This window comes from Diceros bicornis, chromosome 9, assembly GCF_020826845.1.
Source record: "Diceros bicornis minor isolate mBicDic1 chromosome 9, mDicBic1.mat.cur, whole genome shotgun sequence".
NCBI classification, from domain to species: domain Eukaryota; kingdom Metazoa; phylum Chordata; class Mammalia; order Perissodactyla; family Rhinocerotidae; genus Diceros; species Diceros bicornis.
In genome coordinates, this window is record NC_080748.1 from 76,079,841 (window position 1) to 76,101,439 (window position 21,599).

The following is a 21,599-nucleotide window of genomic DNA, read 5'->3' on the forward strand; positions in this document are numbered from 1 at the left end:
GTCCAAATGATCAAAGTCTGAACTTCTGTCTAATTCTTCCCTGCTGTTAGGCTACCCTGTCATGATCAAGGCCTCAGCAGGTGGTGGTGGGAAAGGCATGCGAATTGCTTGGAATGACGAAGAGACCAGGTGAGATGCTGTCCAAAATATACTTTTGATGAAAATTGCAGTTACTAGAGTTTTATTAAACTGACAAGTAAACAGATACCAAAAGTATAATGGAACAATTACAATAACCATCTAATTTTTACTCTTTTAGATGGGAAAAAAATTGAAATTATGCAGAAAACATTCTTATTTATATTTTCATGATGATTATCCTATTATAGAGATTTTTACTTTCTTAAATATTAACACAGGATTGTGCTTTTGTTTTTACAATGTATTTTAAAAGATTACAATCATGATTCTATTTCCTAGGCAAAAATTACTAACATTTGGCTGTATAATTCTGAATATAGTCAAAGATTTGAACCAAATATATTTAAAAGCAGTCATAATTTCATTTGTTTATGTATTACTCAGTATGCACTTGCTTTTCTTTGCTTGTCTAAAAAAGTAGTGAACTACTTTGATAATTTTATAGTGTGAAGTACATTTCCTTTTGAATTTGAAATTACTGTATGTCCTTTATATGCAGTGTACTCTGTTGTAAATTTAGAACATTTTCTCATTAGTAGTTTCAGAAATCAAAAGTAACTTTTAAAACAAAATTTTAAAAACCCAATGCATTGATGACATGGTGATTAGAAAATAATATTTTGAAAATCTGCATTGTATGAACAGGTTTAAGGGACTCTGTTCAGATTTGTATTCTTATTTGTTTTCAGGTTTGGCAGCAAGAGAGATTTATGTCATTTTTTGGAGGAGGGAGATGAGAGAAATCCCTGAATTATTATTGTTAATGTTGCCTTTTCTGACCTTTCTCTATCCAGAAGTAATTTGGTCTTCCAAATGGTTAGTTTTGCTTTCTCCCTTTTCTTCACCTTTTCCTTTTCCTTTCCTCCTCACTTCCCCCAAAATCTCTTAAAGACAGAAATCTAGAGTAGTTGGTAGGAAAGTCGTCCTACAAACCTAATTCAGAAATTAGGTTCTAAAATGAACAAGTAAGGTGAAAATCTGCTAGAGGCAATCTATTACCCTTTAAAATCTTATGGGAAGACACCTTGTTGCAGACTTGCACAGATAGTTTTAATTCAAAAAGAAAATTGTCTCAGAACACCGTTGTTTCTTTGCTTGAGCATCAGAGAAAGTAATTGGCTTGTGTTGTGGGGTGATGTTATATGAAAATACAAGTCTTTAAACCCCAGTCTCACTCTCAGAGTGGCACTGATACCAGACATTGACTGAGGTAACATCAGATTCTCCTCTCCCATCTTAAGCTTACCCAGCAAGAAGAAACTCATTGTGTGGGTTGGCAATATTTGTTGAGAGCCTGCTGTGTGACAGGCATTGTTTTAAGTAAGGTTCTGGGAATACAGCAATGAACAAAAAAAGACAAAATAATCCATTCCTTCATGCAGTTTATAAACTAGATAAAGCGTTCTTAACCTTTGCATTCACAAACCCATAAAGTTCCGGGGAAGTTCATGCATCTGGATGAGGAAAAAAAGTGCATATTTCTTTCACTAGCCTCTAACTGGAATTTAGTGTTTCCTCCAATGTAGGCAACAAACTACCATAGTAGTAGTATTTGTGGAACTTTTCACCGTTTAAGAAATGACATATATTATCTTATCACGTTACAGTGGTTGCATATGTCTCTATAGTGATTATTAGAGTTGTTGTTGGAGCTTATTAATGAATAAAGAACCACATGCATTATATCCCAAATTTGTTTTTAAAAATATTTTGGTACCTATATTTCAATATAATTTGTGAATCATGAACTCTGGGAGCAGGGAAACCAGTAGGGAGGCTGTAGCAATAATCCATGCAAGAAAAATGGTGATGGTGGCTTTCAGCAGTATGATGGTGGAGGTGATGAGGTTCAAATGCCTGAAAGAGTTTAACTCTGAAAGTAGAGGCAACAGGACTTGCTGAGTGACTGGATATAGAGTCTGAGAGTACTCGAGGATGACTTGCAGGCACTACTTAAGTTATCTTGTTTTTTGCTCTTATTCTTTCTTTGGTCTTAGTGTTGATTTATATGAATTAAATACATATGCCACAACACTGCTTTACTTGAAAATTTCTTGGGAAATGCTGAGAGGTTAAGGTCAGAGTGAGGAGTTTTATCTTCAAAGTTGAAGAATGGTCTGGTTCTTAGTCCCTCTCTGAAACTCTGCCTGGCTTGGTTTCATAGTGGGGACTTCCCTTTATATTGCAGAGCCTTGGTTAACTATGTAAAATGTTGGAAGTCAGGCTGGCTGGTTGCTGTGTGTAGGTGGAAGCAAGCACAAGGCGAGGAGGCATGCTTAGTCCCATTTTTACCACATAATCTGTCTTATTTGGCCTTTGTCTTTTGAAGTTCAGGTCTTGAAGCTATCTCTTATGCTTTATTTGTAACTTCTGTGTGCCAGTGGTCCTCTCTGTGGGGGGCATGGGCTTCCTCACAGTATTGTGGCTTTGGACTTCTTACATAGTGACCCAGAGGTCCAAGGGCAGTTGTTTTAAATCCAAGTGGAAGCTGTATCACTTTTTATGATCCAGTCTCAGAAGCCCCACAGGTCCCTTGCACCATATTCTGTTGATTACCAGTGAGCACAAATTCTGCCCAAATTCAAAGGGAGGAGAATTAGACTCCGCTTCTTCATGACGGAGTGGCAAGATGCTCAGGCAAGCACATGGAATGGGAGATACCACTGTGGCCATTTTGGAGAAGACAGTCTGCTACAGCCTCTTTGTAAGAAAGAATGATGTTATAAAGATATTGAATACAACTTAATGATTTTGGAAGGGATCTGTATTTTATGAACTTTGATTTTTTTTCTCAGTTTTCCCCTTCTGTATGGCATTTACATAACAATTTCATTGAAAGCATTAGCACTTATTTTTCCTTATTCTTCTTAGGATCTCAGATTTGCTGTTAGTCATTTCTCCAGGGCTACTGTTATAACATATTCTTTTATGGTGGGGATTGCTCTTCAGTTTCTTAGCAATGAGATTTGCTGTGTTGCTGTTAACCTATGGATGTTAATTTAGAATTTAGTATTTTCAGAAATCGCTGTATCCGTTCATATATTGGGCACCTTTTGGTAAATAATTATAACCCTTTCTTGGCCAGTAAATGGCATATTGATTCAAAATATGTTCATATAATTAATAAAAATACATACATAAATAATTTTCTACCTAAAACATTACTCTCTTCAACTTGATAAACCATCTCTGAAACTTTGTTGAGATTAATAAAGATATGACACTATTTGATTTAATATGTGCTCCTCATTTTAAAAACTTGCTCTGTATCCTCTGTTCATTTGGAAAAATCAAAACTACAGAAAAATTGAGAGAACAGTCCAGAAAACACCCATATATTTGTCTTCTAGAGTCATCGATGGTGGTATCACACTGCACTGCATCTACTCCTTCCTCCCTCCCTCCTTGAGGAAAAAATTTTTTTGCAGAAACAACAAAAATTTTGGCATTCTTCAGAAGGAAAACTTAATAGCCATTAACTGCTTTATTATTTTATCCTAAGGAGTGTCTCCCTCTTGTAACACCTTTCCTAAGCTTTTTCAGGGAAGAAACATCTATGACTTGTCTTAGAATCTTTTAGAACACCTGAAAGATTTTTAAAAGAATAGTGTTTGTTGTTATTATATAATAAATTAGGGTGAGATTCATGAAGATTGTTGAAAATAGACTCAGCTATTTTTATAGTAACATCTGGCTTTCTTGTCCCTATTCAAATTTAAATGAAATGTCATGGCATGAAGGGAAAATTGATCATGTCTACATTTTGGAATACCCCCACTAGGGTATAGGTGCTGTGAGGGCAGTTTTTGTTTTAGTTTTGTATTCTCATCACCTATGCATCAGGTACATAGTTTTGTGATTAGTAAAAATTTATTGAATGAGTATATAACTGAGTGTAACAAATGATGTTCTTAATGCAATTTTCCATGAGCTCCAAAATGCATTGGTGATGCTTTCAAACTTGATAATTTATTTGGGTGACTTTAATTCCCCCCCCGGCCCCAAAGCCCCAGTAGATAGTTGTATGTCATAGCTGCACATCCTTCTAGTTGCTGTATGTGGGACGTGGCCTCAGCATGGCCGGAGAAGCGGTGCGTCGGTGCGTGCCCAGGATCTGAACCCGGGACGCCAGCAGCAGAGTGCGCGCACTTAACTGCTGAGCCACGGGGCCGGCCTGACTTTGATTTTTCACTTTTGTTGTTCTTGGTTTAAATGCAAAATGAAAGCTCTCAGTCATTACAGCAGAGACAAACTGTAAAGTGCTATGTTTTTTCTTTGTGAATCATTGTATCCCATCTAATAAAAAGTTGGTTATATGGTATTGAAAACAACGATTCATTGTGCCCTAGTTTCTTTGAGGTTTGCAGCCTCCTGAGATCTAAACTCCAGTCCCCTAAATCAAGGAAGTAATGGAGGACTAAGAAAACCTGATACCTTTTCCCTGAGAACTCTGAGAAAGAGGAATTTTTGCAGTGTTGTGAAATTTATCTTCTAGTCAGTGTTTACTTGCAATGTTGTATTTTTCAAGCACAAAATCAAATGAGATAGTTATTTCTAATATTGCCAGATGGAGAGTTTGCAAATTAAAGGTTTAGAAGAATTTTAATGTTGTACATTAAATATAGGTATTTAATCCAAAGATTAAGAAACTATTAATTACATGTAGAAGAAATATATCAATGAATGGAAAATAATACTCAAATAGTTTTAGGTAAAAACAAGTTTGAATTTTTAATAGACTGACTAAATGAGCTCATTTCATATTGTATGAATTTACTAAGCATACTTTAAAATAATTATTTCAGTTATTATAGTTTGAGAATAAAATGTATAAAGCAATAATTAATCCATATTTTTATTTTCAAAAATCGAACTTTTTAAATTATTATTTTTGAACAATTTTAAAGAAGATATAATTGTAATAATCTGTATGGATGTGTGGGAGGCAATTACATTTAAAGGTATGTATTTAAAATATCAGGAAATGTTCCTGAGGATCCTCCTATTGTATTTTCATTCTCACTGAGTATATTTGCCATAGTTCTGCTCCGTTTGTGTAGTTGGCTAGGCCCTTTACATTTTGTGTGCTTCTTCTGACTTTTGAGTCAAAGGGATATGAACTTTTATATTTTTTATTAGTGAAATTACAGTGTATTAAGGTTGAAGAAATGGAATTTTATATTATTTGTATGGTTTATTAAAAGAATCTCATTTTTAACAGTTGGTGAAGTAAGTATTGGTATTCTTGTTTCGATATAAAATTTAGGATCGGGGAAATTAAATCACTCACCCAAGGTCACAGAGTTAGTGAGTGGAATAGTTACAATTCAGCCAAAGTTAATTTAGTTATTTGTTCATTAAGTGAATTTTTCTCTGTTTTGTTCAGAAGTAAGCCAAAATAAATATTTAATTGATTTGTTTCCTTTCTATTGAGGGCTGTATTTTTTTGTTCATTTGACTGTTCTTCCATTTTCCTTTACAGGGATGGTTTTAGATTTTCATCTCAAGAAGCCGCTTCAAGTTTTGGTGATGATAGACTACTAATAGAAAAATTTATTGATAACCCTCGTCATATAGAAATCCAGGTTGGTACATTTTAAGATAATTTTCAGTTATTTTGACTTTAAAATAATGTAATTTATTCCCATAGGAAACACTTCCTTACTTCCATTTAGAATGATTGTGCGTTGTTCTGGTATGTTTGAATAAGTACAAAGTAGAAAATGTATATAAATTGATCACCTGCCTTTTGGAATCTGGTATACTTTTTGTCAATGTGCCGCAATGTTGGTCAGGATGAGAAATGATACATAAACTCAGCTCCAGAGAGAATCAGTCCCAAAATGTCTGACCAGGCTAATATACTCCCTCTAGAGACTCATTCAGTCCCCTTCTCAGATTGGGCCATTTGGGGGCATTTTTAAAAGAAAAGTGCCTGACCTGGACTCCTGTCAGGCTCTGGCTTCCTTCCCTGGCCTCCCTTTGTCTGATGCTCTAAATTTTCTGGTTTCCCTAGATTTGGGGACAATGTTCCCTTCCATGTTATAATCACCCTTTTCTAACAGCAATAAAGAGGTGTCCTGAGCCCTAAAAAAAAAAATATATATATATATATATATATATATATGTGTGTCTTACTGTGACAGGTGTTCTGCTAAGGGCTGGTTGTATAGAGATGAATAAATCATTTCTTCTGCTCAGATTAATATTTTAATCTAACCATTAAAGTGGTTGTGGGGGTGTGGATTTCAGCAAAACAAACAGGTTTTCTGAAATAAAACACAAAAGGAGAAAAGTCTGCTGAAGTTTTCATTTTTCTATCAGAAATGCCTTGTGCTAATTTTACACATTATGGCTATGAATTGATATGTAACAATTAAAATTGATAAAATATAAGTATCAAGTTAGAAATCATATTGAAATTTAAGTATATATTTTTTCTTAATTTGGTGTGGATAGAGAACCAGAAAACTGAATAAAAGGTTATTTGCTGTCCCTTCTGATGGAGCATAATATAACCAAGTCCTAGATTCTGCCATTGTGTTTTTAAGCTTAATTATCATTTTACATAGATATTATTTATAGGTAGAAAATCTTCACGTAGATTCTCAAATTTTTCAGAGTGGGAAAAAATTTGCAATTTACGTAATCGGTTTATATTTTTAAAACATTAAACATAAAGTATTTCTTTCTGAGGCTAGCAGGTTTTGTTTTTAGATATTCTAAGTTGAGATATCACATATACAGTGAAGTCCATAAATCTTAGGTGTACAATTCAATAAAGATTTTTATAAACACATATAACTTTGTAACAACTGTCCAGATCTATACAAGGAAGATTTCTCTTACATTAGAAGATTCCTTCATACCACTTCCCAGTCGATCCCTCTCCTTGGCCACCAAAAGTAACTGCTGTTCTGACGTCTAATACCATAGATTATTTTTGTTTGTTCTTAAACTTTGTATAAACGGAATGATACAGTATATACTTGGCTGTCTGTGGCTTCTTTCACACAAGATCATATCTTTGAGATGCTTCCATGAGGCTGTATGTTATCAGTCACTTTTAAAAATTGCTCTGTGGTGTTCCATTGTTTGAATAACCTGCAATTTATCTGTTTTCCTGTTGGTGAATCTTGGGGTTGTTTCCACTTTTTTGATATTATGAATAAACTGCTATGTCTTTTTATGGACAAATACATTCTTTCAGATATACTGAGTAGAGATATTGTTGGAGTACATGATAAGGTTATGTTTAGTTCTACTAGATACTTTGGTTGTCCTAACGTATACTATCACCAGTGATATATTAGAATTTCCCTTGCTGCCATCTTTTCCAACCCTCAGCTTTCTCAATTTTTTTTAATGTTTAGCCCTTTTGGCAGACACGTAACAGTATCTGTTTTAATTTACAGTTCTCTGACTATTGATGTTGAACACCTTTTTATGTTTATTGCCCATCTGAATATCTTATTTTGTGAAGTGACTGCTCAAGTCTCATCCTTGCCCCTCTTTTTCAAATTAGATTTTTTAAAATTATTGAGTGCTCGGAGTTCTGTACCTATTTTGTTTATGAGTCCTTTGCCAGATGTGTGTATTGTGCACATCTTCTCCTATCTGTATCTTGCCTATTCACTTTTTAAATAATGTCTTTCAAGGAATAGAGGTTCTTAATTTTATTGAAGTCTGTTTTAAGTCCATTTTGCATACCCAAGTTAGGAGCTTTATTTTTTAGGTGTGATATTTAGGTCTGTTACTCTCCTTAAATTATTATTATTTTTTTGGTATGAGATGGAGTCAAAGTAAGTTTTTTTCCATTCTGGTATCCAGTTTCTCCAGAATCATTTATTGTAGTGACCATTTGTTGTAAATTAAGGGACATTTGGTCACTGTCTTAATTATTTTGGTTTTATACTAAGTCTAGAAATCTGATACTGTAAGTGCTCTAAATTTATTGTTTTTCTTCAGATAATTTTGGCTCTTTTTAGGTTCTTTGAGTTTCCATGTTAACTTGTCAACTCATCCCTACTCTATACCACCCCCTCCCCCAATACCCACCTCACAGGTTTTGGATTGTATTAAATTTAGAGATTATTCTGGGGAGAATTGACATCTTTACAATATTGAATTTTCTATTCCATGAGCTAGAATATCTCTTCATTTATTTAGATCTTCTTTAATTTCTCTCAGCACTGTTTTGTAGTTTTGAGTATAGAGGCTTTATTTATCCTTCATTAGATTTATTCCTAGATATTTGATAATTTTTGATACTATTGTAAATATTATTTTCTAAACTTCATTTACCTATTGGTTGTTGCTTGTGTATAGAAATACAGTTGTTTTTATATATGGACCTTGTATCTGGTATCCTTTCTAAATCCACTTGGTTTTTTTTGTGTGCTTTGGTTATCTGTTGCCAAGTGACAAACCGGCCCCAAAGTGCAATGATTTGAAACAACATTTAGGTTGCACAACAATGTGAATGTACGTAATGCCACTGAACTGTACACTTAAAAATGGTTACAATTGTAAATTTTATGTTGTGTATATTTTGCCACAATAAACAACAACACAACATTTAACTATTTCTCATGCTTCTGTGGGTTGTTTGGGTTCAGCTGGGAACGTCTTTTGCTTCACATGTTGTCTGTCCACTGGGACAGTAGTCAATGCTGGGCCTTGGCTGGTTTGGAACATCCAACGTTAAGTGCCTTAGACGTTGACTTGAAAGAGAGCTCAGCTGAGACACTGGGGCAGCTGGGCTTCTCTCTTTCTCTCTATGCAGTCTTGGGGCATTTCCACATGGCTTCTCAATGTGGTATCTCTATAGGGATATTCAGACTTTTTACATTGCTGGTCAGAGCTGCTTGAAAGAGCTGTCCTGCCTTTTTAAGGTTTAGGCTCAGACGGACGCAGTCACTTTTATCGCGTTTTGCAAGTTACTTGGCCAGCCTAGAATCGTTGCCATATGAGATTATGTAAGGGTGTGAATACTGTGATTTGTGTTCTATTGGAGGCCATCTTTGAATACTAACTGCCACAACCCATTCTCTAGCCCCCAATGATCGTGTCCTTCCATAGCAGAATATGCCTACCTTCCTTCCAAGACCAGAATCTCATCCACAAACTTAGTCCAGGTTTGGTCGAGACTTCTTATATATGGTACCTCAAGAGCAGTTCTTCTCGTGGGAAGATCTCTGAATTTAAAGACAGTCTGACACCCTCTCATCCAACATACAATGACGAGAAAAGGATATGACACTGCAATAAATACCCCCATTCAACAAGATAGAAAGAGGGAGGCACACACTATTCACTGGTTCTTAGCAATTGAAAACCAGCAGTTGAAGCTGAGAGATTCCTTAGGAGGTTTTTTGTGGTAATTCTAGTGAGTGACGATGGAAGCTTGGGCCAGGGTGTTGGTAGTGGAGGTGGTGAGATGTGATTGAATTCTGAATATTTTGTGAAGGTAGACCAGATTTTCTAAAAGATCAGGTGTGATATATAAGAAAAGAATAAGGCATCAAAGATGACTTCAGGGTTTTGGCCTGGGGAATTAGAAGAATGGGACTGTCTTTTACTGAGAAAGGAAAGACTGTTGGAGGTACATGTTTTGGGGAGGAAATCAGTTTATGTTGGACGAATCAAGATTGAGATACTCATTAGATATCAAAGTGTAAGTGTTGAGTAGGCTGTTTGATATTTAAGTCTGTAATTTAGGGGAGATATTTGGGCTGCCGTTCCTTCATTTCCTGTATTCCTAGGGGCAGAATTAATTTTCCCTGTCTCTATGTTCCCCATCTAGGGCTTGTTTATGCTACTAGAAGACCGCTTATATTATTTTATCTTTAGCTATCTGACTTTTTTAACAGACCAAGAAGTTCTTGAGAGCAGAGGCTAGGTCTTATTCATTTGCTGTCCCCAGCAACCAGGGCAGTGTCTTTCACATTACTAATACTCAATAAATGTTTATTAAATTGTGTTAAGTAATTATATGTTTACATCAGCTTTTTAGTTTAATTAGCCATGGCATCTAGTCTAGGTGATATTTTTAAACATAGGTGAAAGTGTCTCTCAGTAGCTTAAATAGGCAACACAGATGTTTCCTATATCTGATCTACACTTGGAAGGTTTTTTATTTACTTATTTTCTTCAAATTTCCTTTCTTTAATTATTTATATTAGGTAATTTGTGTACAGGATAAAGAACATTCAACGAAAAGTAAGCATCTCTTTCACCCTTGTCTCCAAGTCCCGTGGTTTCTAACTCTAGAACCAAGCACTGTTAGTATTTCTTGAATGTCCTGCCATAGTCCAGAAGCATATATGTGTATATTACCTATTATTATTATTATTTTTAAATATATATTTTTATTGTGAAATTTTTGTTGTACATTATTGTTTATCAGTCACCATATAAGTGCATCCCTCCACCTCTTGTGCCCACTCCCCACCCCCCTAGCCCCTGGTAACCACCAAATGGTTCTATCTGTCCCTGTGTTGGTTTATCTTCCACATATGAGTGAAATCACACACTGTTTGTCTTTCTCTTTCTGGCTTATTTCACTTAACATAATACCTTCCAGGTCCATCCATTTTGTTGCAAACGGGATGATTTTGTTTTTTTTTTATGGCTGAGTAGTGTTCCATGGTATATATATACCACATCTTCTTTGTCCAGTCATCAGTTGAGGGACACTTGGGTTGCTTCCATGTCTTGGCTATAGTGAATAATGCTGTGATGAACGTAGGGGTGCATAAGCATCTTTGGATTGTTGATTTCAGGTTCGTTGGGTAGATACCCAGTAGTGGGATAGCTGGATCATAAGGTATTTCTATTTTTAATTTTTTGAGGACTCCCCGTACTGTTTTCCATAGAGGCTGCACCAGTTTGCATTCCCACCAGCAGTGGATTGGGGTTCCCATTTCTCCACAGCCTCTCCAGCATTTGTTGTTTTTTGTCTTGGTGATTATAGCCATTCTAACGGGTATAAGATGATATCTTAGTGTTGTTTTGATTTGCATTTCCCTGATGATTAGTGATGTTGAGGGTCTTTTCATGTGCCTATTGGCCACCTGTATATCTTCTTTGGAGAAGTGTTGGTTCATTTCCTCTGCCCGTTTTTTGATTGGGTTATTTGTTTTTTTGTTATTCAGTTGTGCGAGTTCTTTAATTCCTTGTCAGATATATGGTTTGCAAATATTTTTTCCCAGCTGGTGGGTTCCCTATTAATTTTGATCCTGTTTTCATTTGCCTGGTAGAAGCTCTTTAATCTGATGAAGTCCCACTTGTTTGTTTTTTCTTTTTTTTCCGTTGTCTGAGTAGACATGGAATTCAAAAACATCCCTTTATGGCTGATGACGAGTAGTATACTACCTATATTTTCCTCCAGGAGTTTTATAGTTTCAGGTCTCACCTTCAGGTCTTTGATCCATTTTGAGTTAATTTTTGTGTATGGCGAAAGAAGATGGTCTACTTTCATTCTTTTGCAAGTGGCTGTCTAGTTTTCCCAGCACCATTTATTGAAGAGACTTTCCTTTCTCCACTGTATGTCCTTAGCTCCTTTGTCAAAGATTAGCTGCCTGTAGATATGAGGTTTTATTTCGAGACTTTCAGTTCTGTTCCATTGATCTGTGTGTCTGTTTTTGTACCAGTACCATGCTGTTTTAATTACTATCGCTTTGTAGTATGTTTTGAAGTCAGGGATTGTGACGCCTCCAGCCTTGTTCTTCTTTTTTAGGGTTGCTTTAGCTATACGGGGTCTTTTGTTGCCTCATGTGAATGTTAGTATTCTTTGTTCTATTTCTGTGAAGAATGTCCTTGGGGTTCTGATTGGGATTGCATTGAATCTGTAGATTGCTTTAGGTAGTATGGACATTTTAACTCTGTTTATTCCTCCAATCCAAGTGCATGGAATATTTTTCCATTTCTTTATGTCATCATTGGTTTCATTCAATAATGTCTTATAGTTTTCGTTGTATAGGTCTTTCACTTCCTTGGTTAAATTTACTCCTAGATATTTTATTCTTTTTGTCGCAATTGTAAATGGGATTGTCTTCTTGAGTTCTCTTTCTGTTAGTTCGTTGTTGGTGTATAGAAATGCAACTGATTTCTGTAAGTTGATTTTGTACCCTGCCACTTGGCTGTAGTTATTGATTATTTCTAATAGTTTTCCAATGGATTCTGTAGGGTTTTCTATATACAAGGTCATGTCATCTGCAGACAGCGAGAGTTTCACTTCTTTGTTGCCTTTTGGATTTCTTTTATTCCTTTTTCTTGCCTAATTGCTCTGGCCAGAACCTCCAGTACTGTGTTGAATAAGAGTGGCGAGAGTGGGCACCCTTGTCTTGTCCCTGTTTTTAGAGGGATGGCTTTCAGTTTTTCCCCATTGAGTATGATGTTGGCTGTGGGTTTGTCATACGTGGCCTTTATTATGTTAAGGTACTTTCCTTCTATACCCATTTTGTTGAGAGTTTTTATCATAAATGGATAAACATCCAACATGGATGTTGGATCTTGTCAAAAGACTTTTCTGCATCTATTGAGATGATGATATGGTTTTTATTCCTCGTTTTGTTAATGTGGTGTATCACATTGATTGATTTGCAGATGTTGAACCATCCCTGTGTCCCTGGTGTAAATCCCACTTGATCATGGTGTATGATCTTTTTTTTTTTTTTTTTTTTTTTTGTGAGGAGATCAGCCCTGAGCTAACATCTGCCAATCCTCCTCTTTTTTTTTGCTGAGGAAGACGGCCCTGGGCTAACATCTGTGCCTATCTTCCTCCACTTTATATGGGACGCCACCACAGCATGGCTTACCAAGCAGTGCGTCGGTGCGCGCCCGGGATCCGAACCAGCGAACCCCGGGCCGCCGCAGCGGAGCGCGCGCACTTAACTGCTTGCGCCACCGGGCCGGCCCCTGGTGTATGATCTTTTTAATGTATCGCTGTATTCGGTTTCCCAATATTTTGTTGAGGATTTTTGCATCTATGTTCGTCAGAAATATTGGTCTGTAGTTTTCCTTCTTAGTATTGTATTTGCCTGGCTTTGGTATCAAGGTGATGTTGGCCTCATAGAATGTGTTGGGAAGTGTTCCATCTTCCTTTATTTTTTGGAATAGTTTGAGAAGGATAGGTATTAAGTCTTCTTTGAATGTTTGGTAAAATTCTCCAGAGAAGCCATCTGATCCTGGACTTTTATTTTTTGGGAGGTTTTTGATTACTGTTTCAATTTCTTTACTTGTGATTGGTGTATTCAGGTTCTCTATTTCTTCTTGATTCAGTTTTGGGAGGTTGTATGAGTCTAGGAATTTATCCATTTCTTCTAGATTGTCCAATTTGTTGGCATATAGTTTTTCATAGTATTCTCTTATAATCTTTTGTATTTCTGTGGCATCTGTTGTAATTTCTCCTTTTTAATTTCTAATTTTGTTTATTTGAGCCTTCTTCCTTTTTTTCTTGTTGAGTCTGGCTAAGGGTTGTCAATTTTGTTTATCTTCTCAAAGAACCAGCTCTTTATTTCATTGATCCTTTCTACTGTTATTTTGATTTCGATTTCATTTATTTCTGCTCTGATTTTTATTATTTCCCTCCTTCTGCTGACTTTAGGCTTTGTTTGTTCTTCTTTTTCTAAGTCTGTTAGGTGTAGTTTGAGGTTGCTTATTTGGGCTTTTTCTTGTTTGTTAAGGTGGGCCTGTATTGCTATGAGTTTCCGTCTCAGGACCACTTTTGCTGCATCCCATATGAGTTGGTACAGTGTATTTTCATTTTCATTTGTCTCCAGATGTGCTATGATTTGTCCTTTAATATCATCAATGATCCATCGGTTGTTTAGTAGCATGTTGTTGAGTCTCCACACCTTTGTCAGTTTCCTGGTGTTTTCCTTGTAGTTGATTTCTAACTTCATGGCATTATGGTCTGAAAAGATGCTTGTTATGATTTCAGTCTTCTTAAATTTATATAAGCATGCCTTGTTTCCCAATATATGGTCTATTCTTGAGAATGTTCCATGCGCGCTTGAGAAGAATGTGTAATCTGCTGTGTTTGGATGGAGTGCTCTATATATTTCTATTAAGTCCATCTCATCTAGTTTTTCGTTTAGGTCCATTATTTCCTTATTTGTTTTCTGTCTGGATGATCTGTCCATTGATGAGAGTGGGATGTTAAAAGCCCCTACTATTATTGTGTTGCTGTTAATATCTCCTTTTAGGTTTGTTAATAGTTGCTTTATGTACCTTGGTGCTCCTGTATTAGGTGCATATATATTTAAAAGTGATATGTCTTCTTGTTGGAGTGTCCCTTTTATCATTATATATTGCTCCTCTTTGTCTCTCATTACCTGCTTTATCTTCAAGTCAACTTTGTCTGATATAAGTATGGCAACATCTGCTTTCTTTTGTTTGTCATTAGCTTGGAGTATTGTCTTCCGTCCTTTCACTCTGAGCCTGTGTTTGTATTTAGAGCTGAGATGTGTTTCCTGGAAGCAGCATATTGTTGGGTCTTGTTTTTTAATCCATCCCACCACTCTGTGTCTTTTGTTTTTTTTTGTTTTTTGTTTTTTATAATTTTATTTATTTTTCCCCCAAAGCCCCAGTATATAGTTGTATGTCATAGCTGCACGTCATTCTAGTTGCTGTACACTCTGTGTCTTTTGATTGGAGAGTTTAGTCCATTTACATTTAGCGTAATTATTGATCTATGGGGACTTGTTGTTGTTATTTTATCACTCTTTTTCCAGTTCTTTTGCATTTCTTTTGTTTCTCATCCCATGCATTTCGGACTACCAATTCAGTTTGGTAGTTATGTATGGGGGTTCTCTTAGTTTTCTCTTTCTTTATCGTGTGTGATTCTGTTCTGATTATTTGGTTAGTGGTTGCCATGAGGTTTGTATAAAAAATCTCGTGGATGTGATAGTCCATTTTTTGATGGCCTCTTATTCCCTTAGACTAAGTCGATTCAATCCGTTTCCTCTTCCCCTTCTAAGTTATTGTTGTCACATCTTATTCCTTCTTGTGTTGTGAGTTTGTGTTTAACATGATGAGGTTATGCTTGGTGCTTACTTTCCTTTGATCTTTGGTTTTATAATCAAGTGTTTGCTAAGCTATTTTGATAGAGGACTGCAATTTTTCTGGTTTGGTTGACCTATTTTCCTCCTTGTTCAAAACTTTGAATCCACTTTCTCTTTTTTTCTCAGGGATGAGGACCTTCTTGAGCACTTCTTGTAGTGGGGATCTTGTGGCAATGAACTCCCTTAGCTTTTGTTTATCTGGGATAGTTATTTTTTCTCCATCATATCTGAAGGATACTTTTGCTGGATAGAGTATTCTTTGCTGAAAGTGTTTGTCCTTCAGAATTTTGAATATATCGTTCCACTCTCTCCTAGACTGTAAAGTTTCTGTCGAGAAATTGGCTGAGAGCCTGATAGGAAATCCTCTGTGTGTTATTTTTTTTTTGTCTAGCTGCCCTTAAAATTTTTTGTTTGCTGTTGACTTTTGCCAGCTTTACTACTATCTGCCTTGGAGAGGGTCTTTTCGTGTTAGTATATTTAGGAGATCTATCTATTTCACTGGTATTTCCAGCTCCTTCCCCAGGTTTGGGAATTTCTCAGATATTATTTCTTTGAACAAGTTCTCTGCTCCTTTTCACTCTCTTCTCCCTCTGGAATACCTATAATCCTTATGTTGGATTTCCTAATTTAGTTGGATGTTTCTCGGAGAGTTTCTTCATTTCTTTTTAGTCTTAGTTCTCTTTCCTCCTCCATCTGGAGCATTTCTGCATTGCTGTCCTCAATATTGCTAATTCTTTCCTCCATATTGTCAGCTCTGATGCTTAAGGCTTCCAGATTTGTCTTTATCTCCTCTATTGTGTTTTTCATCTCTAAGATTTCTGATTGTTTTTTTTAATAGTTTCAGTCTCTTTTGTGAAGAAACTCCTGATTTCATTGAATTGTCTGTCTGTGGTTCCTAGTATTTCATTAAGCTTTTTTATGATGACTATTTTGAATTCTCTGTCATTACAGTTATCCATTTCTGTGCTTTCCGGGTTGACTTCTGGGTGCTTATCATTTTCCTTTTGGTCCGGAGATTTAATATATTTTTGCATGGTGCCTGTCGGTGTTGGCTTATTTTTCCTCATAGTGAAAATATATGGTCACAGTTTCCTCTTGCTGCCACTTGGTGGGGGTCAAGTGCTGTGTATTCTGGCCCGCCTCAATCCACGGGCACTCTCGTTGGCTCCTGGCTGATCTGAGGTGTAGCTGTGTGGAGGCTGCTGGGGGGGAAGTGTGGGAATAGCTGGAGCTGGAGCGTGGGAACCAGCTGAGACTAGAGCACAGCTGGGCCAAAGCAGCTGGGGCTCGGGTGTGGGTGGGTCGAAGCAGCTGCAGCTGGAGCGTGGGAACAGCTGAGACTGGAGCGCAGCTAGGCCAAAGCAGCTGGGGCTCGGGTGCGTGTGGGTTGAAGCAGCTGCAGCTGAAGTGCTGCTGCGCCAAAGAAGCAGGAGCTCGAGCACCGCTGGGCCGAAGAAGCTGGAACTGGAGTGCGCTGGGCCAAAGAAGCTGGAACTGGAGTGCGCTGGGCTGAAGAAGGAGGACCTGGAGTGGCACTGGGCCAAAGAGGCTGGAACTGGAGTGTGGTGGGCCGAAGTTGCTGGCTCCAAGTCAGCTGGAGCCTGAGTGCAGGCCAAGCCGAAGCAGCTGGAGCCCGGGGGAGGGGGGGCGGTACACGGTCCAGCCAAAGGAGCTGGGGCCGTGGCTTGGTCCAACTGGAGCAGCTGGGGCTGTGGCATGGTGGGGCCCGAGCTGCCGCTGCCTCTGGTGTGGGGGCACAGGCTTGCCCCACTCCTGGTCGGGCCCAGGCAACTGGGGGCTGCTGCCTGTGGGGGTGGGGCACGGTCACGCTGCCCCTGCTGGTGGGGCCTGGGCGCCTGGGGGCTGCTGCCTCTGGGGACAGGGCTGAGCTGAAGCGCTGCTGTGCTGAAGCGCCAGTCAGGTGGGCCGGGTGGGGGAGGGGTGCTTACTTTTCCCTCCCCGATCTCAGAGGTTTCTCGCCTTGCTGTCGTTCTCTGCTCTCCTGAGGGGCTAGCTTGTTGAAACTACCCTAGCAATAGTTCCGTTCCCTCCATAGGGGGATCCCCACGGGCTGTGAGGGATCTTGGAGAGCACAGTTTTCACATGGCGAGCCACCCCTCCCTCTCCCCTGGGAGCTCTGTGGTCTCAGTCTCTGAGTAGCAGTCCTTGGGGAAGGAAGGGAGCTCCTCTTACCTCCTTCCACTTACTCTGGGGATCAGTCCTTGGGTGTATGGCTGCCTGGGTGCCTCAGACATCTCCTGTTTTGTGTGAATAGCTTCTGTTGGAATATGAACATCCTTTTTGTTGTGTCTTAGATGGGGAGAGTTCAGTGGGGGAAGCTCACTCTGCCATGATGCTGACGTCACCTCCTGGAATCATTCTTGAGGTTTAGCTAGGTTTTATTCCTAACAATTAACTTTATAGTCATATATTGACTATTCATTTTATAGTTTACCGTACCTGTTATAGCCATGATCTTTTTTTATTTGATTTTTTTCAGTATCCATATAAAATATTAAGATTATATTGTCCGTTCATTTGTAATGCATGGGGAAACAAAGTGACTTGCCCATGGAGGTTGCGTAGCTGTTTGGAGCTAAAATTAGTGCCGAGTCTTTTGGCTTCTAGAGCAGTTTTTTCCTATGTGAACTTAATATATGCATTCAGTAATATGCATCGACTCTTTAATCCTGAAAATAGATTAATTCATTCCTGAAAATCAAACATTCTATGCCAAAACATTAATGAAAAGCCTGTTTTAGGGTTGCCAGATTTAGCTGACAAGATAAATGTTAAATTGAAATTTCAGGTAAACAATGATTTTTTTAAAAAGTATGTCCCATGTGGTATTTGGGACATATTTTTGTTAATTTTTTTTCATTCTTTATCTGAAATTCACATTCAACTGGTGTCCTGTTACTTTGTCTAGCAACCCCAGCTTATTTCCCATTATTACAAATGGGAAAAATCATATTATATGATAACTCCAGACCTTTTACCAGTTTTCTATAACAAAAATAAAGCACAATAAAAACATCCATATATAAGTAACAGATTACACATTGGATGTAAATAAAATAGCATTTCCTGATCAACAGACATTTAATATGTTAACAACAAACAGATGTTTGTAATAACACCCGTGGCTCTCCTAAGTACCATTGACATCTAGAATGTATATCCCATTTATTGACACTCAGTGTCCTTCACAAAATTTGTACAATTGATTCTGATATTTTACCCAGTATATTGGAAATGTAACATGAGAATTTTTTCCTCAAGTTGTTTTGATAAAAATGTTTTGAGTTTTGGGGTTGTAAATATAAAGTTTTCCTTTATTAGCATCAACCTAAAGAACATATTTGAGATGTACATATGTTCTATGAGGTTTGAATATGAAAAACCAAGGGATGTGGCGTGATGAAAATATTAGGCGGGTACATACTCTATGGGTATGGCTATATATTTTTTCAAATGGTATTGCTCTTTCAGGTTTTAGGGGATAAACATGGGAATGCTTTGTGGCTCAATGAAAGAGAGTGCTCAATTCAGCGAAGAAATCAGAAAGTGGTGGAGGAAGCACCAAGGTAAGAGTCTCCCCCAATGAATGTTTTTAGTAGTCTGCTTTTATATATTTCTCTTTCACTTTATTGACTAAAATTGCTTTACTAATCATGGTAGAATCTATTAATGTACATTTTTATAATTAAGAGTTTGCCAGTTGATCTTCCTTAGTACTTCAGTGCATGAAAGTGAGAGAATAGTTGAAAAAGAAGTTGGAGTTGAATTAGAGAAGAAAGTATAAGAAGTCATTTTTATGACTCCCACAGGCTTCTAGCTCATATAAAGCCTGCTGGTGTTTCTGGGTGTGTGCAATTTCTGGAATACATACCTTCTAGGCTCCCCTATTGGTGAAGGTTTCATAAAGTTAATCCTGAATTTCCTAAATTTATCCTACTATGAAAAGGCTTCTGGGGCATGGCTCTTAGAAATTCCTGGATTTATCAGAATTACTTTGGGCACTTCTCCAAGCCACCTTTCATGTATTTGGTGTGGCAGTTTCATGGAGCTTCATTTCTAATTTGATGCTAGGTTGATATTTTTATATATTCCAGTTTTGAAAAATCCCCAGTTGAGTGTACATTGTGCTTTTTAGTAACCAGGCATTAAGGAATATAGCCAATTGTAGCTTTAATCAGCATAGCCAGTGTGCCTTGATATAATGCATGTATAGTTTCTGAAGAGTAGGTATGAATATGAATGAATTTTTAATCACAGGGTAATGGTAAAAATCAAATCTTACTTTAATTATATTAGTTTTTAAAAATATGGCATGGTGTAATGGTTTTAAAATGTGATCCCCAAATCCTTTGCCACTTCTCTTGTTGAGGAGTTGAGGGAGGGATCTGTGTTCCCTCCCCTTAAGTCTGTGCTCTGGGACTGCTTGACCAATAGACTGTGTAGAAGTGATGCTGTGCCCAGGCGTTATGAAGCTGCCAGCTTCCACTTCCTGTCTCTTGGGACGCTTACGCTTAAAAATCAGCCACCATGCTGTGAAGAACAGCCCACTGCATCCTACATGGGGCATGGCATGCTACCTGGGGTGTGGACCTCTGACTTGGGGCCCGGGACTAGGATATAAGAAGAAAGGAAGAAGAAAAGGCAAAAGGAATGCTCTACCTGTGTCTTTAGGAGGGGTCCTAGAACCTGCCAGTGTTGATTACTTGGCGGTGAGCTGAAGTTAGGCACTTTGCTAGGGAGGTTGGGAAATGTCTTTTTTCCCCAAGTAGGCATGTGTTCAGCTAAAATTCTAGTCATGTGGAAGAAGGGGACAATAGATGCTGGTAGAACAGTAATAGTCTCTGATAACTTTTTTTTTTTTTCCAATTTCGTATTTTCTTTTCTGTTATATCACTTCCAATATAATTAACTTTCTCTTTTTATTCAAATTCACTCAAGTCTTACCTGAGATAGAAATCTTTCACAGACTGGGAACCTTGAATCATGATTTTTATTTGTTTCCTCTCCCTCTAGAAATGTACCTTTTCTTTTCTTTTTTTCTTGTGAGGAAGATCAGCCCTGAGCTAACATCTGTTGCCAATCCTCCTCCTTTTTTTTTCCCCTTTTTCTCCCCAAAGCCCCAGTAGATAGTTGCATGTCATAGTTGCACATCCTTCTTAGTTGCTGTATGTGGGATGCCGCCTCAGCATGGCTGGAGAAGCGGTGTGTCAGTGTGCGCCTGGGGTCTGAACCTGGGCTGCCAGTAGTGGAGCGTGCGCACTTAACCGCTAAGCCATGGAGCCGGCCCCCTTGAAATGTAACTTTTTCATGTGAACATCTCATCAATTAATTTAGAGGAAAAAAAGAGGAAAATTTAAAGCAGTAGGAATCAAAATAAAAAAAACTAGAACTGATTGTTAATAGTGACTTGATATGTATTTGTGTCCCATGAAATATTAAAGTAAATGGAATATGTAGTTTTCAGTTCCTAGAGTGAAAATTTACCACTGTGCTTTGAGTGCAATGATTAGGTTGCTTATAGCTCGGTGTATCACCAGCAGAGTTTATGAGAAGGGAAAGGACAAGACCAGACAGGACAAAATAGTTTTACTCAGCTGTACTTGAGATTCTCCAAATATTATGATGTTAATCGTTAGTTAGATTTCTTTCTTTTGGTTTCATTAACTTTGTTAGCCAGTTGTTATTGAAATGTCGTCTATGCCTATATCCACTAGGTTAATGCAGCACTCTTATTTATAATAGGTAAATATGATTCACAATGCCCAAATCCAATGATTAATCCTAACATCATCAAAAAGGAGACAGTAGGAAGTGCGCTTCCCACCTGTGAAGTATTCTTGCCTCCCCCCCCACCAATCCAGCCTGAATCTATTCAAGGCTCTAGATCTAACTAGCAGTTTATGAAAATAGAAATATAGTATGGATGTTAAAAGACACTGTTGGGTTGCATGCAGCTGAACCCAGAATGTGAGAAATGAGACAGGAAAATGACCAGATCCTTGGCTAAAAAAAAGGAAAGAGGGCATTACAAGTTAAAAGAATTGTAAAGATGTTAAAACCAGTCAAGTGCAGTGGCTGGACCTTATTTGGATCCTGATTCAAAGAAATTAGTTGTAAAGATATTTATGAGATAATCAGGGAAATTTGAATATTAACTGGATATTAAATGCTGTTAAGGAATTCTTGTCTATTTTCAAAGTGTGATTATGTTACAAAAGAGTACTTATAGAAACAGGTATGGAAGTTTTTATGGGTGAAATAATACCTAATTTAGGATTTGCTTTAAAATAAAAATAAAATGGGTTGGCTTGGTAGGAAAGTGGATATGCACATAGATAAAACAAGAGTGGCTATATATTAATAATTATT

General features: G+C 37.5%; 1 protein-coding gene across 2 annotated transcripts in view; it reads left to right on the top strand.

The window, feature by feature from the left end:
* Positions 1–21,599, top strand: part of PCCA (propionyl-CoA carboxylase subunit alpha) — a 415,707-nt gene that overhangs the window by 158,691 nt on the left and 235,417 nt on the right. For both annotated transcript variants that reach the window (XM_058548431.1, XM_058548432.1), the window contains exons 9-11: positions 51–129; positions 5,624–5,726; positions 18,702–18,796. In XM_058548431.1, coding sequence (XP_058404414.1) covers positions 51–129; positions 5,624–5,726; positions 18,702–18,796 — 277 coding nt within the window. The remainder of the gene's footprint in view (positions 1–50; positions 130–5,623; positions 5,727–18,701; positions 18,797–21,599) is intronic.